General features: G+C 38.0%; 2 protein-coding genes across 2 annotated transcripts; both read right to left on the bottom strand.

Annotated features, from left to right (window-relative positions):
* Positions 1 to 1,317: 1,317 nt before the first annotated feature.
* On the bottom strand, positions 1,318 to 5,416 carry pdp2 (putative pyruvate dehydrogenase phosphatase isoenzyme 2). Its single transcript, XM_066713735.1, has 2 exons — positions 5,353 to 5,416; positions 1,318 to 4,224 (listed from the first exon to the last, which is right to left on the bottom strand). The coding sequence occupies exon 2, from the start codon at positions 4,176 to 4,178 to the stop codon at positions 2,589 to 2,591; it is 1,590 nt and encodes a 529-aa protein (XP_066569832.1). The 5' UTR covers positions 4,179 to 4,224; positions 5,353 to 5,416; the 3' UTR covers positions 1,318 to 2,588.
* A 6,930-nt stretch (positions 5,417 to 12,346) lies between these two features.
* Positions 12,347 to 26,941, bottom strand: ca7 (carbonic anhydrase VII). Its single transcript, XM_066713734.1, has 7 exons — positions 26,713 to 26,941; positions 24,379 to 24,576; positions 19,512 to 19,630; positions 19,131 to 19,226; positions 18,919 to 18,981; positions 18,601 to 18,756; positions 12,347 to 14,803 (listed from the first exon to the last, which is right to left on the bottom strand). The coding sequence occupies exons 1-7, from the start codon at positions 26,747 to 26,749 to the stop codon at positions 14,684 to 14,686; spliced, it is 789 nt and encodes a 262-aa protein (XP_066569831.1). The 5' UTR covers positions 26,750 to 26,941; the 3' UTR covers positions 12,347 to 14,683.
* Positions 26,942 to 27,920: the final 979 nt, after the last annotated feature.

Genomic DNA, 27,920 nt, shown 5'->3' with positions numbered 1-27,920 from the left:
CAATCTTGTCCCTGACATCCTTGGACAGCTCTTTGGTCTTGGCCATGGTGGAGAGTTTGGAATCTGATTGATCGATTGCTTCTGTGGACAGGTGTCTTTTATACAGGTAACGAGCTGAGATTAGGAGCTCTCCCTTTAAGAGAGTGCTCCTAATCTCAGCTCGTTACCTGTATAAAAGACACCTGGGAGCCAGAAATCTTGCTGATTGATAGGGGATCAAATACTTATTTCCCTCATTAACATGCAAATCAATTTATAACTTTTTTGAAATGCGTTTTTCTGGATTTTTTTTGTTGTTATTCTGTCTCAAACTGTTAAAATACACCTACCATTAAAATGATAGACTGATCATTTCTTTGTCAGTGGGCAAAAACATACTGTCACTGTACATGTTGAAATAAATACAAAATAAATAAATAAATAAATAATGCTGAATAAATACAAAAATAAATGTTGAAATAAATAAACTGTCCATGTATTTATTTATTTCAACATTCATGGATTTATTTATTTATCATTTTCTCTCTGTATTTAATTATAATTTTGGCATGGAGAGTCCACCATAATAAGGTCTCTCCTTTCATCACTGAAATGCAATCTCAGTTCAAAAAATATATTTTGAATAGGCCTATTAACTAGGTGGAAATTAATTGTCATATTTGGCCTGAACAAAGATTTTCTGTTTATGATTAATTTCAGGAGAATTAAACAAACAAACAAACAAAAAACATAATGGGAAATTAGAAGAGTTATCCAAGCTAAGTGGTAATTAGTGATAGAGACAGGTGATGGTAAGGTCTTACGGTCACATTTAGATTGTATTAGAATACATTCCAATCATTGCTTTATTCTGGAAGGCATTATATTTGAATAAATCAGAAGTTTACTTTATTTTAATGTGTGACTTTTCCACTATTCCTTTGCACTGGTTGGGAAACTCTGGACTGCCATGATCTCACTTCCATGGGATTTAGCTTGATAAAATGGACATTAAATTGGGAAAGGCTGCCCCCATATGGACGTTACCATTATAAACCAGTGTCTTCCACACAGAATTTAATTATACATTAAAAAGATAAAAGGATACTTTTTACATCTTGTTTTTTTTCATACATACGACTTATATACTTCTGTGATTGCCATTTGTTCTAGTAATTAAATATTTATTCAGAAACATTAATAATTGAGTTACATCCACATGTTTTATATTCGTTTTTTAGGTAATACTAAACCCACCAATCGTGTAAACCAATACACTTAGCCCATAAATAAAGTGTCAACAGAACAAAGACTATAAAAAGGTTCAGGAAGCCAGAATCCTTTGATACATGTATTTATTTTCACAAATGAAATACATTGTAACAGCTATTGGGTGGAGGTATACATTCTGAGAAAAGAAACACAGGAATTAAAAACCATTTACACATGTAGAACATATTAAACTTGAAAAACGAGAATGTTAATGCAGACAAACACATTTACAAATAAGCACATAAAACCGTACATTTTACTAGCACTTCAATTACCTCCACTGAATTGAGAAGTAACATATATGGGACGAGTTTAAATCAGCGAATAATGGCAATACTGAAGCAAACTCAGAATACAGAAAAGGTGAATATCAATACTATTTATGGATGATGTGAACATGTCTGACAGCAGCACTCTTACAACAGACAGGCAAGACAAAACAATACTTTTTTCTATATGATCTGCACCGGTTCAGTTTAGCAGGTATTTTCAAGCCAGTGTGAATTCATCACATGCAATTGACATTAACTGCAAGGGACGTTCGTTTTACAGTAACAACCTTGCTACAACCTGTAACAGCTGCCTCCTCTGTAGCACACTTCAATAGGTTCACACACCTTATATGCCGCAGGCTAAATGCCAAAGTATAAATAGACATTTGTAGCAGAATGTCACCAGTGTAAACCTCAAGATAAAAAAATCTTCAGTCTTCTCCTTCACAGTGTAACTCCTACACAACAAATATGGCAGAGGGAATCTACACTTTATCTAAACATTATGTCTGTGAGGCACAATATTAGGATAGTAACAAGTGACATCACATACACACCAAAGACTTATAAAATGCAAAATCTTATATAAAATTATATATATTTCATCATATTTGTAAACCTTGCATTTTCATTTGAGCTAAAATTGTATATATTCTTTTATAAAAGTAATTATTTCATTCTCAGGTTACTGTTTTTAGCAATATCACCACTCAGCTTCCCTAATGTAGCTGATGTGCATCGTATTTAAAACTCTTCAAAATGGTGTCAATGCTTTTCATGTTTCTTGAAGTTTTTACTATGGAGAACGTCTGTGGGGGTGTAAATATGAATACAATTCATATTATCTACAATCTTAACAATGGTAGGATACTAATGCTCCAGAACATAAATTGTGACACATCAAGACTCAAAGACCTCAAGCACAGACAAGTTATCAGACAGAAATTCAGTCTCTCAGATTCATGTAACAAAGATTTTTCAATCTACATTAAAAAAACAGAGCACTGCACTGTACCCCCCAGGAGAATGCTGGCAGTGTAAGCTCCAGGGACCCCCCCATTTCTCCTATTCCTCAGGTGGTTTGATGAGGCTGGAGTTTAAATAGATGACTATAATAGTGATATCATCCCTGTACATTCTGGCCAAGTCTTCAGGTAGGCTCAGCATGGCAGCCAGCCGCTCCTGGTCGATTTCTCCATACTCGTTGGTGCCAATGGCGTGGCGGATCAGGTGTGTGGCAGAATTGAGGTCAAGGGAGGGGGCCGCTTTGGCTCTGCGCTTCAGCAGCAGGTTGTGCATCTGGCCCAGTTTCATCTGTCTGTCGTTGGCTGACACCGGCTGCTGGAAGTGGATGCCTGTTAGGTGCTCAGCCACCAGCCTCACTGCTTCATCATTACTCATCATGTCCCACAAGCCATCAGAGCCCAAGATGAGGAATTTGTCCTTGGACCTCAGTTTGTGGTACGTCACCTCTGGTGTCACTTCCAAGTAGGGAGGTGTGAGATAATTTGGAGGCATGTACGGGTAGATGTGGAGAGACTCCAGGTCATAGCCATTTTCTAAGACGCTCTGCTGAAGCTCTTTGCTCCACTTGAAGCGAACATCGCCAAATGCTCTGAAGGGCATGAGGAGTCCCAGCAGCCTGTCGTCCACTACCACAGTGTCCTCTTCCAATTTGGGGTGCTGGGATTTAATCCGTGCTAGTTCAGACAGATTGAGAGAATTGTGGTCACAGGAGAGTGGCAAAGAAGCCCAGCTCCCATCCTCCTCTTGCACCCCCAGGACTGCCCGAGAGTCCCCAGAATTGGCCACATGGATACCCTCACTGTCCACATGAGCCATGCAGGCCGTGGAGCCAGCAAACGCTACCTGAATGGCCGTGTTCTTCATCAGGTCATTGTCCAGAGGAACTTGGGCCTCCAGAGAAATATCAGCATCCAGCCTCCTGAAGGCATATTCCAAGGCATCCTGTGTGCTCAGGCCCTGGCCATGCTCATTATCCAAGAGCTCCTGCCAGAAGACCCTAAGGTGATCCACATACAGAGAAGCAGACTCCCGGTAATTGTAGTCTTTAGGGTGCTTGTACCATTGCAGAATAGGTAACACTGGCTTCATGTTCTCCATGGCATATTCAATCTCCTCAAGGCTCTTTTGCGACATGAGAGCGACGGCAATATAGTAAAAAAGACGCTCACTGACTGCCTGTGCGCAGGAGTGGCCCCCATGGCCATCGAAGACCCCGAACATCATGCCTTTGGTCTGCAGGCAGGTGGCAGCACTGCGGCGGTCTTCATTGGGCGAGTTGGCAGCAAGCTGGTTGCTTTCAAACCTGAGCACTGGGCTAAGGCCCTTCCCATCAAATTCAGGAATTTTGACGGCCTGCTCATTGGCTCGGAGGATATTGTTAATCTGTCCTGGAGAGAGCTGGAAATGCAGTACTTCTTTGGTGGAGGAGTGCCGGAGGACTTGCCGCCTGATGAAGACGCCCTGTTCTGTGCTGTTCCGAGAGGAGGAGCTCAGCAGTCTTGCCCTTTTCCATTTGCCTGCAGTGCGGTTTTGGCAGCAGCATCTGGAGTACAGTCTTTGGTGGCCTCGGAAGTACAGAACATTACTCTTTGCGCAGTGAAGAAGCCAGGAGGACACAGTATTTGACATCTCCTGTGCACTGCAATACCAGTTGTATTATTGTATCTCTGTATACCTGAAAAAAGTACAACATATATAGATTAAAGAACAAATGTACAATCTGGGATGCTTCTAGTTTTTCTTCCACCTAGAGTTCTTAAAGTTTAACTTAAGTAATAATTTACTTAATTGATCACAGTTGCTATCTTTCCAAGGTATTCAGCAGATTAGAGTGAGAAAGTTTGCATTCCAGTTTTCAAACCTACTTGAATGATAACAATATTAGTTGTAAGTAAGCACACTTCTTTATTGCCTTCGACACACAGTTCATGTTTGGAGAACCTGTATTCAATTAGTCATGACAACAGATGGCTACTCTCTGTGCTATTTCTTGTTCTAAACCCTGTTATCTGCCAAGAAAGTACTTAAGAGTTTCTCTGACATTGGATTATGTAACAATAACACTCGGTTAATTGCAATAATTGATATACATTTTCCGAAAATAATCTAAAACTGACTGTTTTTCAAATATGGATGACACAACCAATAATTATCTAAGGGTGCATTTAAAACAACAACAAAGAACTAAAAACAAAACAATCCGTAAATAAAACCATTACTGACATCATCCAGTTTGCAATGACTACCTGATCCAACCCATTTATAACGGACATGGATATCCAACTAGTACTTCAGACAAATAGTACTTCAAACAAGCAGAGATCTCACTACTAGTTAACTAACAAAAGCTAAATAAAATCTGCACATTCATTTTAAAAATGATCGGACAGGGCGCAAACACATTGACAACAGAGCAATGATAATTATGGTTAAATAAGCAAAACTATGTACAGATCAGTAGCTATATAGCACAGACAAGAATCCACCACTTCTGCGGTATTAGGGTTATGCAACCAAAACATTACGCAACAGTAGTTAGTTGAATCCGAGTGTATAAAAGCGTTTGTACACAAATACAATGTTTGGTTTGCAGTCCTTCATTGTGTATCTACATTTGAATGATCTCAAATAAACCACTAATCTGACGCTTTAAAGAAATTGCCGATGAATATGGACGCCCACACTGATGATGTAAACCACGATACTTTAAAAATGAACGTGTCGCTCTTGGTTCACTAATATAACAGTTTCTCTAGGTAATTGATAATGATAATAATGTAGATTTACAAAATAAAAGTGTCACCTGTCAACGCGAGCGGGAAATCCTGAGCCGCAGCCACGCTTCCTCCTTCCTCTCGCACTTCCTTTTTGTGACACTCCGATACAGTCAAAGCCCCGCCCACCGGTCTCTGGACTCTCATTGGCTGACAGAGTGTTCTTTGCGTACGTGGTTGGTGTGTACACAAACAATGTCGAACACAATGTGTCATTCATTTAATCGACCTGTGTTCTCCGAGATCAAAGACACACTTTTGCAATAACATTTTGGAGGTAAAGAGTTACACATTATGTTAAATTTTCCAAAAGAAAAAGAAAAACATATAATTATGTTCCATACTCAAACAAGAATATATTATTATTATTATTATTATTGTTGTTGTTGTTGTTGTTGTTGTGATTATTATTATTATTATTTGTATGTTTATGTTTATGTTTATAGGGTCCTGTATAACGTTATTTATGTGTATTTTTGTATTCCTAAAGCAAAGCAACGCTGCCCTGGCGATGAGAAACACAATCATGTTTCTCCACAATGATTTAAATAAGCTTGCTAGCACAGGGTCGTTTCTATTTGCCATCAGATTGTCATGCCTCCAGGTTACCCAATTATTCTGTTAAGAAAGTAACTAAAACCCAAGTTGTAACCTAAGCAGTGCTTAACTAATTTAACTAAAGGTTAAATCTGTAGATGTTTTACAAAAGAGTAGCCTAAGCACACACACACACATACACACACGTTACAAGTCACCTTTCCATGCAGCAAAATTGGTTTAGTATTCTTCAAAGATTTGAGGATAAGTAAAAAGTGTACTGTACTAATAAATGCCAGTGAACTTGAAATTGTGAAACCAAAGATAATTGAAATACACACTATATACACGAATATTGACTGAAAAATATTTATTTTGCACTGGTTCATTAGTATTTTACTTGCAGGTAACCCACCATACCCTACCTGTTATTAAATGATCAAACTAAAATACTTATCAATCATGACGATCAAGCCATGTTTAGATTATGTGTTCCTTAATCTGAGAATTGGAGATGTTTTCTATTTCTGACACATCATTCTATGCATGCATAGAAACATTTAACTTTAAATAGTAGTGTTTTCTATATTTACACTGAAGTGGGTGTAAGTAATTCACATTTGTATATTGTAACATTTTGAAACTGGTGAGAGTCTGATGGAAAGGTTTGCAGCTGCCTACCACATTTTTGCAATTCAAGTATTATGGAAAACATGGTTATTATGAAATACACGATATACTGGAATTATTCATAATTATTAAAATGTGTATTTATACACGTCTCCTGTTCCTGATGTTTTGACTATTGAATGAACTAAGTTCACAGCTGTTGTGCAACTTGTTATGGTCACAGTGACGGGAAGCTAGAAATACGTGAAATAAATTAGGAATAAGGCTACGTGCTGCTTGCTGTGTAATTTCTGATTAGTGAATGTTTGTAGGCATTGAAATCAATGATCCTTGGATTAATGAATAAATGGGACTTGCAGGGTTAGAGTATCCAGAACTCAGTGTTCACATTACCAAACTAAAGTCCACGTTGTTCCAGGAGATACAGCAGAACTGGGGATTGATTGGTTGTTTTTGTCATTGTTGTGTATATATATATATATTAATACGTGACTGCACTTCTTTTTCAGGAAATGGTTAACCTGCTATGAATTTAAACATAATAAAAAATAAACAACTTAAAAATATGTTATTTGACTTTGACTTTGATTTGTCTAAATGCAGTGTTTTGATTCAACAGTTATAATAGCTGTTTCAAGGATATGGCTCCATTGGTATGTCATTATCTGATGTTTAATTATTCTCTGGTCAATAAAAACGTAAGTGTTTTATTTAAAATGGTCTCCAACATCTATTAAATCTGTGTTCATTTAGATGTTAAACATTTGATGATGTGTTTTTTGTACCACAAACACACATTTGTGTGTTTTAATTGACTCAATTTTAATACATACCTAATAATATATCATGGAAAGTACCTTTTTAAAATTAAAAAAAGTTCAAGTTACAAAACCTGATATTATGTGTCTGATTGTTTATGGTACTACATGCCACTCACAGTGGGTATCTGTTAATTATTATATTATATGATTACATTCTTTATTTATATCTTAAGAGAAATCATGCACAGATTTCATCATGAATTATCTAGCAGCTGGACAAAGGTATATTGTCTTAGGAAGCTCTGAGGCCACTCTAATTTTAGTTCCTTAAGACAAACATGATGTTTCAACATGGAAATAGCCTTCAGGTTGAATCAACAACTCAGAACACAATATCAGTTACAACTAGCAGAGTACACACAAGTAGTGATTATCTTGAAGAAAATAGTTAACCTTATTGCAAAACACATGGCAGCTCTCTCTATGGATCCGTGGTAGTTTCACAGTCTGCCTGGTATGCACAATGTAAAATGTAATAAAATACCAAACAGCATTTTTTAGGATTAGGGTTACTTACAAGATCATTTGATGAAATCATTTGATGAGTTAAATAAATAAAAAGTGGGGGACCCTACATGCAAAACAATAATTCAAGCTGTATTATCGTGTAAAATGTTAGATAAAACAAATATAGATATAGATAGGTGCATAGATGCTTGGGGAGCATACAGATATTGTTTAAAACAGCATACATTAATGTGAAGAGTCCACTTAATTTAATTTAAGTAACACCTTAAATCAACACCTTTTTGGATTATCAAATTAAATGTGAATCCTTGTTCTGACCATAAAGACCAAAAGAGGGCGCTAACAACACACAACTTGTATTCTGTTCTGCTCTCTTACTGCAGTGTGTGGAGGCATAAGAGCCAGGTACATTGTATGTAGTTAATGTGATATAAATGGAGACTTGATATATATATATATATATATATATATATATATATATATATATATACATACAAAGTTGATGTGTTAGAAGCAGGAAAAATGGCAACCGTAAGGATATAAATCAGCTTGAGTCATGGTGTTCAAGTCCCAGTCCTGTCCCAGTCCATCAGGATAGGTGTCTAATCTATGGTTACAATACTGTCAATGTTTATGTGTTTTGGCCCTCTCTGTTTCTCTCCCGATGAAGGTTGTTAGCCCTGTTTGGTGGGGAATATACACAGATCAGCCATAACATTATGACCCCTGACAGGTGAAGTGAATAACACTGATAGTCTTGTTATCATGGCACTTGTCAGTGGGTGGGATATATTAGGCAGCAAGTGGACATTTTGTCCTCAAAGTTGATGTGTTAGAAGCAGGAAAAATGGGCAAGCGTAAGGATCTGAGCGACTTTGACAAGGGCCACATTGTGATGGCTAGACTGGGTCAGAGCATCTCCAAAACTGCAGGTCTTGTGGGATGTTCCCGGTCTGCAGTGGTCAGTACTGTAGCGTAAGGTACACTTATAAATTTCAATTAAAGAAGTGAATTTATAGTATCACCTTATCACAAATCCTGGAATCTTGTAGAACTCAATTTCTGTAATAATTGGACGCAGACACCAATTCCAAAGATATAAATTGTCAAATTTATTAAAAACAAAGACTAAATGTAGCACTACACTAATTATACAAAAGGGAAAAACTAATTAAAATTCAACTCTAGATCAACAAATCAAAGACAAATCACTTCCGTGACCAAATCAAAGACCATGGGATCGCATATGATAACACACAAATCGTTAAACAAAAAAGGTTATAAACACATTGACTACAATACCGGTTAGTAAGACGAAGGTGAGTCTCTCGTTAGTATTGTTAGTCAGACATTAAATAACTACGCAGGTTAGTATTTATGTCAGGTAACTTCTCGTTATATATATATCAGTCTCATTTACTGGCCTCTCTGGCCTCTCTGGCTTCGGGCTCAGATGACAGCACAGGGCACGAGGTCCGTGTGTTTTGGAACAAAGGCAGTCCGGTTCGGCTTTGTCCAAGAACTTCCACTCAGTCGATGCACCTGGAAGTTGGGGTTTCGCGAATGTAGAGTCTTTTCCAAACAGATTTTCCACTGGTTTGAAGACTCCAAGGTTGTGCAAAAAATCTTCTTTGCAAGCAGGGTTTCCACCGTAGTTACTTGAAGACAAAGTCTTTGAGGAAAGCAGGGCCCTGTTAGTTTCCAAGGGTCGAGTTTCTTAAGACTCAATAGCTATTTAAATGACTGACACTTTTGTATTCAGTTGACTTAGTCAATTGTCCAGCTGTAAAACTCCACTGATTAGATGGGTACAGGTGGGCATGCACAGTCTGTAAAGTTCTTTATTTAATAAAGTCCTTTAAAAGAATTCTTCGTACGGCTCAATCTCCTTCTCCCAGTTTAACTCTTCTATTGCCGGCAAAGACTTAGTTGGTTCCGTTTCGGTTCTGGCAACAGAGCTGTAGGTTGAGCTTATTGCAGCGAGTTTCTGGTTCAGGTGACAGATCAATAGATGATTGGTTCTTGAATTTGTGAGATTGGATTTCGGTTTCAGCCCCCAGTGTTCTATTGGAGGGGGCTTGATTTATTACTGATGTCAATCCATGCCATCTTTTGGAAATGCCGGTTGGCTCGGGTTCGTAGCTCTGTGTCGGGATTTCGGCTCTCGTCCACTTCAAAAAGTTTATATTACCTACAGGCCCCCTTCCCCAGACATCTCACAGCATTCCAAGCTATTTGGCCCATTCTCGGTGCCATCCTCCCAAGACTGCCACTTTGATGTAAACCAGTTCACACGCTGATGAGCTTAGGAAATCTGCTAACTTTGGGGGAGAGGTCTTCTTTAGATCAGTGCTTCAGCTCAGAGCTAAAATGGTCTTATCAGAATACACCCCCCCCACTTAACGTTACAGTACCTATCAAATGTGGTCCTAGGAAGGAAAAGCGATGAACAGGCGACAGGGTCATGGGTGGCCAAGGCTCACTGATGCATGTGGGGACCGAAGGCTGGCCCGTGTGGTCCGATCCAACAGACCAGCTACTGTTGCTGAAAAAGCTCATGCTGGTTCTGATAGAAAGGTGTCAGAACACACAGTGCATCGCAGTTTGTTGCATATGGGGCTGCGTAGCCGCAGACCAGTCAGGGTGCCCATGCTGACCCCTGTCCACTGCCGAAAGCGCCTACAATGGGCACGTGATCATCAGAACTGGACCACAGAGCAATGGAAGAAGGTGGCCTGGTCTGATGAATCACAAGTTCAAGGTGTTGACTTGGCCTCCAAATTCCCCAGATCTCAATCCAATCGAGCATCTGTGGGATGTACTGGCCAAACAAGTCTGATCCATGGAGGCCCCCCCTCGCAACTTACAGGACTTTAAGGATCTGCTGCTAACGTCTTGGTGCCAGATACCACAGCACACCTTCAGAGGTCTAGTGGAGTCCATGCCTCGACGGGTCAGGGCTGTTTTGGTGGCAAAAGGGGGACCTACACAATATTAGGCAGGTGGTCATAATGTTATGGCTGATTGGTGTGTATATATATATATATATACACACACAGTTGTAAGAGTAATTTATACAAATCTACTACACTGTGTATTAAGGGTCTGTCTTAAGCTAAAAATCTGAAAGGTATCAGCTCTTATTTTATACATTGAATTCATAAGTATTAAGTATACATATCGTGCCACTATGGAATTATTTGTATTCAAGTATTACATGCTTTGTGAAAATGATTCTGATTGCAGCAATACAATGTGTTTGGTTTTGATTTGTTTACACTGGTGTCTTCATAGAAGGAACTGTTGTTTGAACTGATACTGTTTATGCTTCTGTATTGCCCAAGATCTTAAACTCCAGTATGTGGTTCTTGTCTCACCTCAGCGCTCATTAATATAATTATAAAGTTATTTACTGTACATTATTTTCCAGTTCTTATGTAGCTGATGATTTAATAGTCCACTGCATTTGAATAATATGAGGAAGAAAACACAGATGACATCCATTTTACCTGTACTGCTGGGAGTCCAGTAATACGTGGAATGTGTCGAATTACTCAGACGCTCAGCAGCAGTCCAGTGAGTGGGAAGGGAAACAAAGTGGACTCTAGAGCATTTAAGGACAGGGGGTCTGTAATAAATGTGAATCATCACAGTGACACTCAACATCATCAGTTATAAATAAGTGCTGATGCAGGTCTAGAATCAGAGTAAAATCTCCAAATCACACTCCAGGAGAAGTGCCTTAATCCAGACATGTTCACAACAACACCATTCCTGCAGGTCTTGAGGAGAGCCTCACTTGGTCCTTTTTGTGATTTGTAGTGACAAAAATGAGTCCTTCTATGAGATTAAATACGTCACACCACCATCCCATTTCCACTGCTGTTTTGGTTGGATTTAATATGAAAATAGTCTTTGAGGAGCCACAATATATCAGAGCCTTCATTGCTTAGTTTAAAATGAGAAGAAAATAAGGTGCAAATTATAATTCAAATCCAGCAACATGTAAATCGAAGGTTGCTTTTTTCCTTCTGAAATTCTTTATTCAGAACACATCCAAGGCATTACATTGAGGTGATGGACACGTATATGCCTAAATGAACTTACAATAAGCCTGTTACTATTCTCAGCTGTTCTATATTAGATGATGAAAAGGAGGTCAGGAGATTAGTTAGACCGCCCCCCCTCCCATACCCATGGCACTTGAAGATTCTAGCTGGATTTATTTCAGTTTGAGGAGATTTGATGCCATTAGACCTGTGCTATACACTATTAAACATAAACCTCCATAGCACCCTTAGGAGACATAACCGAATATGATATCTTAAAATATCTATCTAGAATTACTTTGACAGTAGGGCAGGTGAAAACCATGGTGGCCAGCTTAACTCAAATGAATGGCCTTTCTTCTCTTTTTTCATATGTAGGTGACATACATGAGAAACACATTTTTTGTTCTAATTATAATAGTAAGTATAATTAGAAATATCTATTCCTTGTTTGATGGGCAGTTTGAAGTTGTGGTCAATTCTATGATAAACACAATCAAGAAACGTGCACAGAAAGATGAAATTTGATAAACATTTATTGCAATTACGACAAGTAATTTATAAATTATTGATACATATACACATTTTCCTGTAGAACAGTTTCAAGTTAAATCAAACAAGCCAATTGAGTTTCAGATCATTTGATTCCCTACCACAATCTCAACATGAGAAACTAATGTAAAATTCAAATCCCCCTTTCCAACTTGTACACACTTTTAACATCCCAATCTAAAAGAACGATGCATTTCTCACAAAGCATGATTTATATTTGAATGCCAAGACCTCCATTAGGCATTGCTGTATGAAGAATGAAAAAAAATCTATTACTGCTCAATCTAGATTTCAATGCATTTATCATTATGACCTTCATCGTAACAGATTTGCACCTTCCATTAGTGTGTGACCTCATTTTTCTGGCAGAATCATTAGCTCCATTGATGCCAAAGCACCTACATCTAAGCACTATGCATATAGTAGCTAATAAATTCTCTATCCTTAAATACAAGTGAAAATATGTATACAGTGGCTAACACCAGATATTTGCTTTCAGAATAGTAAGTTAAAATCACGTTTGATCGAAAAGTTAGTCTGATAAAAAAAAAGGGAAATGGATGAAAGGATGTTAGAAATGTGCTTTTTGATCTTTCCTTTACTGGGGTAGAATGGCAGTTTACATGTCCCATGTATTCAGTAAATGCTATTGAGGTGTATTAAGGCTTTTACACTGAAATCACGAATTAGTCACTAATGGTGAGCACGGGATCTATATAGAGATCTAATTCAAAGGGTTTGCTGTATTAAAAAAATAAATACAATCTAAGTTCTGTCCACATGTATGTATAAAACCATCGTCCTGTAAACATTTTTTTTCATTAAAGACTTAAAGATTAAATATTCCCATGCTTTTTAGCTTATGGGGATATCTTGCATTTATTAGAAAAAAAAGTAGTGCAGTTTATTTAATTAATGCTTTATCCCTGAATCATCTTGTATTTCTGAGCTACCCTATCGTGTCACATGATTTAGGGCAATATAAATCCATATTGAAGAATTGCCCACTTTTTGATGCAACGGACCGAATAAAAGCACGATATCCATTTTCAGATCATGATTGACAAACGTAAGGAAAGCCATAGCAGGGGATATGGCCGAGCCTGACAGTCCCCTTGTGCCCCATCTCTTTATAGAGCACAACACTAAAGTCCTCATGAAGTCCTATATCTCACTGCAATAGCATGAAGAGATAAACTTGCAATACAAATGGACAGCTCAGACTGTCAAAGACAAGTGCTATGATTTGTCAGATGATTAGGGATACAGCACTTTCTGTTCCATGATAAGACTTGTATTTTGTGCAATATCCAGGTGGTGCTTATCTTGGGATTGAAATGTGCACGGTCATAAAAATCAAAACAGCCAATTGTTTTCCAGACTTCAAATTGGCAGCTGAAAAGCACACACCTCTGAAGTAATAACAGGCTGAGATCAAACTGGATCCTGAAGATTTTGAATCTGCTTTGCACAGCACTACCCACTGCAGTCGTGAAGGCTTCTGACAGAGATATATTTTTTTACTTTCTCTTTCACAAACAGGGTGACGTATAATTTTTTTGTTGGAACTATTTTGGCAGGACAAAGTGGCTACACACAATGGCATGCCAAATGTTTTCCCAGTTTGTGGATTTTACCACCGGGAGTGACAATATTCTAATCTGCAGAGAAGCTAAGAGAGCTGTCAGATGAGCTGTTGTGCCTGCAGAGACACCTGTGAAGAATGTCTCCAACACGGTAATTACTTTTCTGCAAAAACAGCTGTATTTGAGCTGCATGGGTGTTTCCGTAATGTCATCTCAGGGTGCCATGTGCTGAAGCATATCCTGTCTCTTGGACATGGGATTAAATCGATTAACTGTCCAGACTGTGGAAAATGAAGGTTCTATCACTCTTGACAGATGCAGGGATGTTAACCAGGACGTCACAGCAAAGTCCAAAAACAGGTTATAAAATCTGATGATCCTAACACTACTAACACACCCAACCCCCTTTCAAAGCTGTTTCTATATTCAGACATAGAAAGACCACTCATATTCATACCCAGAAGAGACTGTACTTTGGGGTATGATTGCTGGTTAACTGTGAAGTGGTTCAAGACCATGATTAAAGTTGTGATATATGCCTAGATCTTGTATTGCTGAGCAGCCACTGTATTGTATCCTAGATTTATTTTTTCTTGTTCTCGATGAAAAGCTCAGGGATACAGAATGATGAATGGAAGAATCTAGAGTGAATGTGGATTCTTCCAATAGGGAATGGAAGACGAAAATGGGCCAACGAGTCTAGGTGTGGCTTAGTTATTATTTGAAGGAGGCACGCACTTTCCTACCCTTGAGGGGCTGAGGGGGTCTAAAATTATCTATCATGCGATGCCGCTCCTCTTCTTCACCAGAAAACAGCAGCATTCGGAACTTCTCCATCTGTTGAGAATGTAAAATGGAAATGGATTTAAGTCCTGAGTAAGAAAATACAACTTCCTGTGGCTGTTTTCCTACAGAGCATCTTTTCTTTAGAAAAGAACACAAAAATCATAACGACCAGTATAATCAGATTGAAGGCAAGACTGAAACTGGAGTCTGTTTGCAAGTTGTATTTCAAAGGTCAGTGGCACTGCTGGCATTCCTGATATTAAAATGGAATGAAGGCTTGCAGACAGCATGAAAAAAATATCTAAGCCCAAGCTGATTTTAATTAAATATTTGAGCAACAAAAGATCAATTGTCCAAGGTCTCAGTGTGACCAGGAACATAGGGCATTGGCAACTCTTGAAAGTGCTTAACACCAAGACCACATATTTTTAGAAGTAACCAGGCAAAATAGAAATACCTACTATAAATATTACAGGACCCTAAATAGATTTAGTTTTAATTATTATGTAAGCAAAGGGAAATAAGTAGATTCTCAGCTTGGCAACATTTGCTGTAAATCTGGAAAAAGCCATTGCAAAAATCTTAGTTTTTCTTATTTATTCAGGTTAATACTTAAAGCTACAAGAGCATAATTCTCAAAGTGAAGTAGATGAATTAGTAATCAGCATCATCCTCCAGTATATTATATATTATGGTCATAAATCAGCCAATGTATACTGATTGTAGTAAATGGGACGACAAATCAAGCAATGAGAAAACTGAAGGTTGTAGCGGAGTGTTTTTAAAACTGGAAGCTGCCCAACACACAGGAGAAACAGTTCTTCAGACCTATCTTTGTGACAGGCAACAGCAAAGTAAAATCACAATATAGAGGTCTTAGCCTGTCCAAGTTATAATTTGTATTATTCAATGAGGGGTATACAGTGATCAGTTATCTCTATATGCCATAAAGTGAACGGTTGTAAAGATCTTTGATATTTATATATATAAATAAAACCTCATAAAGGTGGTCAATAATAATAGGGTTGCACCTTTACCCAAAGAAGTAGTATCATATTTTCAATAAATATCACAATCCTGAAATGATATCATAACTATAGAGCAAATCGAGTAAATATCTGAACCATTGCTGTTAAATTTAATATTGGACTTTTTTTTAAAGATGAATGCAAAACTACTTCTATTTTGAGGATTGGGAAGGTTTCTCATTTGCTATAACTAGAGTGGTGCATCTTTCTTGAAAATGGATATACAAACATCAAAAAGCTTTTCATTGAACAATATCCACCGGGCATACTATACACCCATGGATAGACTGCATTTTCTTTGTGTGTGTGTATAAATCTCTCCCGGCATCTCTTCTCCGACCATACTCCATAATCCGTTCAGAGCTCTTACAGCAGGCTACAATGCTGTACAATGTACTGATAATGATTTATCATTATGTGTCTGTAAAAGGAGCCCATATCGGCTCTGGGGGACTGTTATACAGGTTACAAATCCAAGTTGTGATCTATATGGGTTATACGTAGGTCTCAATTCTTATTAACCTAAGCCATGTGCAATGATTGTCATGTAGCTTAGAAGAAGAAGAGGAACACTTTCCAGCTAAGAACTTTAAAAACATATTTTATTTATATGTTTTAGTGATTGCAGTAGACTATTTGCAGTTACACGATTACTACTTTCTTGTTAATAACACTACAAGGATCACATAAGTATTGCAAAATAATTGTGAAAAGACTGACATAATTGCAGAATCCCAGTCGAGTAATTAGTGAGGTTTAATTGCAGATTATATAAATCAAGCTTAAATTAAGTTCACCAATTTGGGTTACTTATACAGAAACTTGCTCATAGGAACATAATAAGGCCTTTAGTTTCAGGCATTATCAGGATAATGGACTGTAATGGCAAAATAGCCTCCTTATGTCAAGTAGGTTGTCAGAGAGATCACCTTCTGTAAATAAGTAATCCACTCTTCTAGAGATGTGGAAACAGTATGAGAAAAGCTGTTCAGTGAGCCCATTTCCTGTTATAGGAGACAGTGACAATCAAAACTCTGCCAGGTCTGTAACAGTTGTTTGCAAGAGTCTTTTCCTCTTCAACCCACCGGATTCTAAATAGCTCTGCTCACTGACATATGAAAGGTAAACATATGTTACATATATACAACACTTTAGTATATTACATTCTATTATTAGTCTATTAGTCAACTTGGGTCTTTTATATATAAATCTGCAGACCTTGAATCTCCAGCAATGGAAATAAAAGGAATTTCAGCAGGTAACAATGGACCCATAAACTTGATTTTACCAACAGGATTGGAAGCTGTGAAAGCATTGTTAAGTTGTAAACCTTGAGATTCACATCATTTTATCTGGGGAACACAAGGTCAAAAATCAAGTCGTTCCTCCAACAAACTCATCTGTGATAGAATGAATGGAATCTGACAGGCGAACGGACGAGAGCAAAAGGAGGACAGCATTTGTTCTCTCTCTTGAAGGAAAACTATTGATCCTCTTTATAAATATAAAGTATAAACATAAAGTGTTTATTTGAGGTTTTAGGCTGTACACTAAGATCAATGACAGTCAGCTCTGGTCTTTGAGATCTACAAATTCAAAATACACTTGTGTGTCCATCACGATTCAGAGTTTGTAAAATCAAGAGAAAAAAGGGCTGGAAAAAGTCCTTAAGTGTAAAATACTGCGGTTATAACTGGGAATCTGTATTCGTAATATCCAATCAAACCTACACCGATCAGCCATAACATTATGACCACCTGCCTAATATTGTGTAGGTCCCCCTTATGCCGCTAAAACAGCCCTGACCTATCGAGGCATGGACTCCACTAGACCTCTGAAGGTGTGCTGTGGTATCTGGCACCAAGACGTTAGCAGCAGATCCTTTAAGTCCTGTAAGTTGCGAGGTGGGGCCTCCATGGATCGGACTTGTTTGTCCAGCACATCCCACAGATGCTCGATTGGATTGATATCTGGGGAATTTGGAGGCCAAGTCAACACCTTGAACTCGTGATTCATCAGACCAGGCCACCTTCTTCCATTGCTCCGTGGTCCAGTTCTGACTCATGTGCCCATTGTAGGCGCTTTCGGCAGTGGACAGGGGTAAGCGTGGGCACCCTGACTGGTCTGCTGCTACGCAGCCCCACATGCAACAAACTGCGATGCACTGTGTGTTCTGACACCTTTCTATCAGAACCAGCATTAACTTTTTCAGCAATTTGAGCTACAGTAGCTCGTCTGTTGGATCGGACCACACGGGCCAGCCTTCGCTCCCCATGTGCATCAATGAGCCTTGGCCACCCATGACCCTGTCGCCGGTTCACCGCTTTTCCGTCCTTGGACCACTTTTGATAGGTACTGACCACTGCAGACCGGGAACACCCCATAAGAGCTGCAGTTTTGGAGATGCTCTGACCCAGTCGTCTAGCCATCACAATTTGGCCCTTGTCAAAGTTGCTCAGATCCTTACACTTGCCCATTTTTCCTGCTTCTAACACATCAACTTTGAGGACAAAATGTTCACTTGATGCCTAATATATCCCACCCACTGACAGGTGCCATGATAACAAGACTATCAGTGTTATTCACTTCACCTGTCAGTGGTCATAATGTTATGGCTGATCTGTGTATATTCCCCACCAAACAGGGCTAACAACCTTCATCGGGAGAGAAACAGAGAGGGCCAAAACACATAAACATTGACAGTATTGTAACCATAGATTAGACACCTATCCTGATGGACTGGGACAGGACTGGGACTTGAACACCATGACTCAAGCTGATTTATACAAAACCCAATTCAACTTTGCTGGAGATGCACACCTGTTTCTCTGAAACCTGGATGGGCTCTTTGAACACAATCCAGGTTACGCTCTCATGCAGTGGGGGTGTGGTCAAGGAGCCAGGGTATGTCCAATAGCTAAGGCTGTTTGGTAGAAGACATTTTGGATTAAAGCCCTTGAAGTCAGCTGTGGTTCCCTGAAAAACAAAGACAGCAAAGCATAGTCAGCAGAAATGCATATATGAATCAATCATTACATTGTGTTTTAAGAAATATCTGTCCATTAAGATTAAGGAGGATAGAGTGGGGTAAAGGCATACCAAGAAAGTAATATTAAATAAAAAAAGGAAAATGCCTACCTTAAATTTGACCATATATAAAGCATCCGTTATCTTGTGTAAACCTCTGTGGTCATCCCCCGTCTAAAAAAAAGTAAATAAAAATCAAAATAGCTTTTTCATGTTTACATTTTTTGAATTGCAACATCTCTACCTACTCCAATATCTCCATCTCGTGCCAGCAGAATTGAAAAAGGGTGCCTGTTTAACAACCTACATTGTACGCCTCTCACCTCTAAAAAGATGCCAAGGACAGCCAAACCATCAGGGGCGGCTGCTGCTTCCCCAAATGTCTTATATTTGGCAGCGTTCCAGTGAACCAGATGAAGCTGCAGGGAAGACAGACCACAAGAGGGTTAAGAAGGAAGCAATTTGGAAACGTGTTCAGCAAATCCATACTAGCCTGGCAACATTACAAGGGCTTTATACTACACACAAGACAATGTATTGTGCACTAACAAAAGCTTACACTTGTCAACCTTTTCTTAGCACAGGGAAGTGCTGTTTTGGAATTAACTTCCCTGCTCTATACGTATGAGTAAAGTTTGAAACACAATTATCACCATTATTATTCTTTTTAATTTGTTTGTCCGACTGTCACCATGCGGTCTCACCTCTGAGGCGTAGGATTTGCCACCAACAGTGTGTTCAGAGCCTTGACTGCCCTTCCCTCCCCAGTGGAAGTGGAACTGCTTCAGTCTGTATGGCACTTCCAAGGGCCCCCCTTTGATCACTGTCAAGACAAACAGCCCCCCACTTATCAGTCAACTCTGGTTCCTCTAAGCAACACTTGGTTCAGCAAAAATGTACAGACTTCTACACACACAGTACATCACCCTTTGCAAACTGTGATCACAATATGGTAAGCTTTGAGGCATTCTTTCAAAAAACAAGGACCAAACAGAACCTTGAAGGTATGTGGCAACACTTAGAGTTAGACTGGATCACACTGGATACAGATTCAGTTGAAAATGGATGGTTATATTTTAAGAATATACTACTTGAAGCTCAGGAGAAATTTGTACCAAAAAACATTGTCCAAAATGGTTTAATGGAAGTATGCAAAAAAATATAAAGAGAAAGAACATGTTGTACAGCGCTAACAAAAGGGATAGAGATGAAACAAAATACAAAGAATATGCTGAACTGCAAAGATATCTTAAGAAAGGGATCAGGAAAGCAAAGAGGGAAATAAAAAGAAACATAGCTCTTGGAGCTAAAACTAATGCAAAGAGCTTTTTTCAATACTGCAACAGCAAGAGGTCAATAAAGGAGGAAGTGAAACAGATATAGGGCAATAATGGAAGTATCTTGGAAAATGAACAAGATGTGGCAAATGTTCTAAATGAGTATTTCACAGAGGTTTATACAAAAGAAAAAACAGATGACATGCCACAGGTTAACAACCAGTCCAGTCAAACCCTAAGAGAGATCAGGAAAAATGAGGAGGAACTAGCAGAATTAAAAACAAACAAATCACCTGGGCCAGATGGGATATTTCCAACAGTACTTAAAGAAATTAGGGAAATTATTTATAGGCCGCTAACTCAAATATTCCAAATGACACTTAGAACAGGGGCTGTGCCAACTGACTGGAAGACAGCAAATGTCAAACCAATCCACAAGAAAGGGGACAAAACTGAGCCAGGAAATTACAAACCAATCAGTCTCACCTGTTTTACTTGTAAAATGTTGGAAAAAATGATTAGACAGAAAATAGAGGAGCATCTTAATGAAAACCATATTCTTGGAGATAGTCAACATGGGTTTAGACGAGGCAGATCATGTCTTACTAATTTATTAGGGTTTTTTGAACATGCAACTGCAGCTGTAGATCACGTGAAAACATGATATGATATACTTAGATTTCCAAAAAGCTTTTGAAAAGGTTTCACACCAAAGACTGATCCTCAGATTGGAAGCTGTAGGCATTCAGGGTAATGTAAGTAGATGGATTATGAACTGATTGATGTATAGGGAACAGAGGGTGTCGATTAGAGGAGTTGCTTCTAACTGGAGTGAGGTTGTTAGTGGAGTTCCACAGGGATCAGTATTAGGGCCTTTGCTTTTTCTAATCTATATTCATGATCTGGACTCTGGGATAGTTAGCAAACATGTCAAATTTGCAGATTATACTAAAATAGGTGGCTCAGCAGATACAATCTCGGCAGCACAGGCTATTCAGAGAGACTTAGATAATATTCAGTGGTGGGCCGACACCTGGCATAAGAAAGTCAATGTGGACAAGTGCAAGGTATTACATGCAGATAACCAAAATGTCCACTAGAATTACACTATGGGAGGAATAAAACTAGATGAAGTAATGCATGAGAAAGACCTAGGAGTCTACATGGACTCCTCACTTTCTCCATCCAAACAATGTGGGGAAGCAATAAAAAAGGCAAACAGAGTGTTAGGGTATATTGTCAAAAGTGTAGAATTTAAAACAAGGGCAGTGATGTTCAGACTGTACAATGCACTAGTTAGAGCTCATCTGGATACTGTGTGCAGTGTTGGGCATCACACATCAAGAAAGATATCGCTGCTCTAGAGGCAGTTCAGAGGAGAGCAACCAGACTTATTCCAGGTTTGAAGGGAATGTCCTACTGAGAGACTGAGGGAACTGAACCTTTTCACCCTGGAACAAGGGAGACTACGTGGGGACTTGATTCAAGTCTTCAAAATCATGAAAGGCATCAACCACATCAAACCAGAGGAGCTTTTCCAGATCAGCAGAGACACACAGACCCAGGGACACAAATGGAAATTGGGCTTCAAGGCATTCAAGACAGAAAACAGGAGACACTTCTTCACACAGAGAGTTGTCACAATCTGAACAAACTCCCCAGCGATGTGGCTGAAGCTGAAAATCTGGGAACATTTTAAAATAGACTGGATGGTATAATCAGATCACTTAGTTATTAATGGACACCAAATGAGCACAATGGGTCAAATGGCCTCCTCTCGTTTGTAAACTTTCTTATGTTCTTTGTTTCCTAGATCTGAACTTTTTTAATATAGGGAGGGTTTTACATATTGTGTATTTCAGGGAAAATATTTAAATATCAATTTATAGTAGAAACATTGTTGCTCTGACATTTGGGTTGGTCATTACTTCATGGTATTCCACTTCTTATATTAGTAGATCATCCACTATAACAAAAATTATAATTAGTGTCATACAACTCAAGTTAAGTCGGTGAGAATGGGTGCAATGTTTCACGTTTCTAGTTTGGGAGAAAATGTCTTCCCTCTCTCACCTTGCTTCTAAATTATTCAAGAGCATAGGTAAAATGATCCTGCCTTCTATTTACTCAAGGGTGCATACAACTAACTGACAGATTCTAATGGGGTATTACAACAGTATTCAAAATACACGTAATCACTGAATTTAAAGGACTTATAGGTGTGTAATTAACAGAATTACTATGGTACACCTGGTTTCTGGAAAACATCTTGGTTTGTGAGGGATGTTCATACCATGTTTGAAAGCAGAACCAAAAAGAATCAGTTGCATAATATATGATAAACAGTTAAGATCCTTAATAAACTCCGGCAGATTAAGTAAAAATGTCTGTAAAATCAGAATGAGTGAATTAGTAGTATCTCCCTTCATAGGACACCAGTACTACTATACTTGACTAATCATGGTAACAATTTATCAAAACAACATGCATAGAGCATGCTAAAATGTATATAGATATGGTTAAACATATATTTTATGATATCTTATTGTTGGATAGGTTTAAAAAGGAGCAGTTTCCAAAGCAGGTAATGCTATGGCTGGCTGTGAAGGAAGCTGTGGCTATTGGGAAACCACTGATTTGAATGCATTCAAATTGTCTGCATTAAAGAATTAAGAATCACAGGACACATGTCAAACTCATTTAAAATGTACAAAACAGGGGCCTGGCAATGTCATACAAAGTACAAATGTGTGTAGGTCAGTGCTGCATAACTCTGATCCCAGAGGGCCACAATCCTGCAGATTTTAACACCTTAGGCATGGGAAAAGGATTAAATTGGGTCATTAAAAAAAGTTCAGTTATGTAGCTGAGATACCAGAAGTGGCCATCAAGCATTGGAATTGCACACCAAAGAATGAATCAATTTTAACAATTATGTTCTATTAAAAAAATACTATGCCCTACATAATAGTAGAATAAAGCAGTTGTATTATATAAGAGTGTGATTTTTACTTTCATTATAGTACTTAGGACTTTTTGTTTATTCAGAAGGGTGACTACGTCGGAGTATCTAGGAGTCAAATCTCAAGACCTAAACGTGTATCTGTCATGCAGCCATGTTTCGGGACTTCCATGTTCTATTTGACACATTTACATTTGACACATTTAGATCTGAAAAACGTATTGATCTGAAATATTATGATATATACATTCTTCATGAACAGTACAGTGATGTTTCTATACAGTTCAAGTGACAACAAACCTCTTGCAATGGATAGCTTTGCAAAGCCAGCTATTACCTAACATATCTGAGCTCTTGAGCTTCTCTGCCCCATCAAACGGGCACTCCCAAAATAAATATGGTGTTCACCGTATTCCAGAAACTAGCAATTCAGCATAGTTATGCTATCCCACAAACATTACACCTTCCAGAATCAGATCTGTAAATGGATTCGGAGACATTACATCACATCTTATTCCTCCTGATCCATCATTAAAATGGTTCCAACCATGACATTTGAATTGAATCAACCTGAATAGGCAAAATATTTGGTCTATCATTTTATGGTTTTACATGAAATCCCTTTCAAACCTCTACATATAGTCCAACAACATTTCAACGTAAACATTTATAACCTTGACATAATCGATATTCATGTGCAAAGTTCAATAGCAAGGAGATGTAGCCCTGGGAAACTCTTCTACACTGCAGAAGTTGTGATTTATTATACATCGTCACCATGGAAACACCATTGGAAATCTGTATATGTTGGAGACAGACTCTCACATCCATATGGATACAGAGTTTGCATTCAGTTGGGTTTTTTGCTTCACATTCAAAGTAAAACTATTGTTTTATAATTCAGACTACTGACAAATGAGATAGTAATTAAGGTTGTTATTATCATAGAGGCAACTGCCATTTGTTCAATGTGACTCCCATTGAAGAAGGAACAGCTAAAAAGCTACATAGTGTAAATATTACATATTAGTATTGTAGAATTAGCAAAGAACAAATAATGCAATTCTGCATATTTTGACGAGTTATACAGTATTTTGCTCCACCATACAATATGCAAATATATCAAATGAGTGCCAGGAATATAGTTTCAATAACAGGATCAATAGAACCAAATGCTGAACACTATCTACTGAGGTGAAAAAAAAAATGTTTTGTTTTGAGTCTCAACCTAATTTATAACCCATAGTGATCTAAAGCAGGTTGTGTCCCACCAGTGCTGTGAACCATCACTAACTCATTGTACTACAGTGTAATTAGAAATGTTAAATGTACCTGTTTTGTCATCCACATCAGCAAATTCCACCACTACAGAGTGCCCATTGTTTGAGATATTAACAGACGTGCAGCAATCATAGGAAGCAGTCAGGGAGGAGAGGTTGGCATCATACACAACTTCTGATGGAACAATGTCTATAGGAGACTGGTGATTCCCCTTGGCGATGGGATAGTCTTTGTGCCATGCTTCAGGACCTTAAAGAGAAATTTCAAGACATCAAGACACAGAATTTAGAAAAACTAAAAGCTGATTTCATAATATGTTTCAAACTATCCTTTTTAGGCTTACTATATTTGCAGATAAGTTTATTTACTTTTTGAGTCATGGTGCCAATGTTAAATTTTGCAAGCCTTCTAATGATATGTTAATTGCTACATTTTAAATTGAGGACATGCGCAAGGACTGTATGTAACATACAAGGCACAGATTATTTTAAGGCCATGTTTCACTTGTTTGGGTTACCCACTAAACTGTATGCAATCTGATCTTTTCCCCAATAAAGTCTTGCATTAAGCAAGAGACTTTTGGACATGATTAGATCATCTAAAAAAATATACTGTATATTTAAGAAGAAAAACTCTTACTGACCGGACACATTCATGGACTTCTCACTACATCCAGACTTAATCGAATAATTACCAAATTAAAAGCCCTTGAACTGGTTCAATTGGTGTCCACTCCTGGATGATTAAGAGGTAGGGGTGACGCATCAATCCCAAAATAATCAATGTTTGATTCTGTCTTTACAATTTAAGATTCCATGATTAGGATTGATTGCAAATCAACAAAGTGCCATATTAATGTCTCACCAACATGTAACATAACAATGCAAGCAGGTTATGTTTAAGTTAAATTTTGTTGTGTGACATTAGGAGGCTAATGTTTTGTTACGTTTCATTATATTTGTATTATAACCATTATAAAAGTATGTTTATTTAAAGTAAAGGTTTATTATTCAAGGTTTTACAACATGCTTAAATCTATGTGAATTTGTGTAAAACGTTTTGGGAAGGCCAACATATTTAAGGCAAGAACCCTAAATAATTTGAACATGTTTTAGAAAACATTTGTTGTTTGATTCTATATAGTTGTTGTACTCTTTGTTAAAAACACTGCACTATTCGAAGTTAAAATAAAGCACTTATCCCGCCGCCCCCAACGCTCACACACACACACACACACACACACACACACACAAACAGAAGAATCAATTAGAATCGATTACATTAAATCTCATCTCAAATGATGTAATCGACTCCCTAATCTTTGGAATCGTCCATCCCTACACAGACTTCTAGAGGTAGACTTCTAAAGTAGGAAAAGGTGATCTGTCTCATTCTCTCTGGACTACTGCTTAACCGTCTGTATATGGTTTTTTTTAGCTATCAGAAAAAGTTAAGTAACACAAACCATGATTAAAATATGTGTATATTATAAAGAAACGATGCACAGTGCTGCTTTTTTAATTTATTTTATTTGTGTGTGTGTGTGTGTGGAAATATGATTATTTTCTGCCAAACAAAGAAAAAAAAGAAACCTTTAAAAGAAACCTAGCTTACAACTACTGAACACATTGGAAACGGGGCTGCATTTTATGATGATGAAGAGTGATACTTACTCAAACTGCCATTCAATAAAGTATAAGGTAAATGCATCAGCATGTTTATGAACTGCGAAAGAAATGATAAAGCTTATGCAGCTTATATAGGCTATGGAAAGTGTATCAAATGACAAATTACAGAGCTTTCACTCAATTCCATATTAATGTTTGATTGATTAGTATTCAAATCACCACGGTTTCCTTTGACACTTTAATTTTAGCGCAAAGCCCTGCAGCCCACACAGGCGATGGGCTTTAAAAGCTGGAGCTACAGCAGCACACAGTTATCCATTTACGAACTGGGCTAATCTAGCATTAAGGGTTATCTTAACTCTGGCACTACCTGAAGAAAATAGTAATAATGAAGCCTTTATTTAGAAGCTAATTATAGAATGGAATTAATTAACAAACCACTGATTGCCTATACTTACGTCTAGATTTAGAAGCTTATTACAGAGTGGAATAAATTAACAAACCACCGATCCAGTTACATCTAGGTTAATTGTATTTGCAGGGATCCCTGCTTTTGGGATTGCACCTGTCATACCAAAACAATCACAATTAATCTAGATGTAACTGTCATACACAACACAATCGATTAGAAAACCAGGTGCTATCGACATTGTGTTCCATATCATTTTAGAGGGAAAACACGTGTGAAAGCACGGCAATTAACCTCAAAATGATACAGTAAAGTAACTGGATGCAACATGCTGGTGTATTAACTTACCGTTCTCCTCTCCATATCCCCAGTGATGACCAGTCATTGTGATAATCCCTTTACACTTCCCTCGTTAGAAGTTTCTTGGAAACAACTACAATATGGTATAATGGTATGTCTAAGCCGGGCTGTCAGATGAATCTGCAAATGAATGAGGTGTCCCTGTTTTCGGCAGGTTTTTAAAGGCATGGTGCAGCTAGATTTTCAGAGGTGTGGAAAGAATCAGCCCCGACGAATGAGAGCCAGAGTGATGCTTTATACTCCGCCTCTCTAGTAAGAGCTGAGCAGCGATGCTCTTCATTTCAAGGATTGTGCTGTATGGTAACGCGGTGGCTTAATGCTGGTCGCATTCGTGTAGAGCAGATTTCCGCAGTTCTGCGCAGATCTGCCGAAACCCGCCGATCCTATTGGTGGAGCAGAACTGCGGAATCTGCGCTACACGAACTGGACCGCTATTAATACCCATCTGACTGTGCTGTGCTCTCCGCTTAATAATGTGAAATAAACACCCATTGCATCTTTGTTGAAGTGTTTCATGTCTAAACTAACCCAGCATGCCCACGACAGACGCACACACTAACCTGTGCATTTCGCAATTGCAGAAAATCTCCTGTTTGGGGTAATTGAACTTTGAACGGATTTCATTTCAGGGTGGTTTTATTTTACTGGGGTAATGAAACATCCCCCACTGGGAAAGAAAAAGTTCAACCTTAACAGTCCATTGAACAGCACTGCCAAGTTAATCACATGCTATGTCCATTCAAAATTCCGGAGGATTGTAATCCTAATCTTATTTCAACTTTATCTAGACTATATTAATAGAAGATCTATCGTTATAAATGTTGTAAGCAAGCGATGTTTTTATTATTAATACAGATACAGTTTTTTTGTACCTTTATTGTTATTGTAGAAATCATAGGCTACATACTGATATAGACACTGAAAATTGTATATTCCTTACATTATTGAAGTGCAATTACGGCATGATATAACAATGAGTTATGTTGTAAAATATTCTAGATTCACACCTTTTAAATTCGGAGAAGATAAGTCTTTTGTATTGCACAAGCGCATCCTTTACTTATGTAACTTATTGTCATTTTACTATGCTATTGAATTGTAGTTACTGTAACAGTTGAATTTGCACACAAATATAATACTTCCTGAGGAAAATAATGTATTTTACGTGCAATTAATACTGAAGAAGGTTTACACTC

The sequence above is a fragment of the Amia ocellicauda genome, chromosome 9, assembly GCF_036373705.1.
Source record: "Amia ocellicauda isolate fAmiCal2 chromosome 9, fAmiCal2.hap1, whole genome shotgun sequence".
Lineage (NCBI taxonomy): Eukaryota > Metazoa > Chordata > Actinopteri > Amiiformes > Amiidae > Amia > Amia ocellicauda.
The sequence above is the reverse complement of the archived record's forward strand: the minus strand, read 5'-3'. Positions and strand labels throughout refer to the sequence as shown.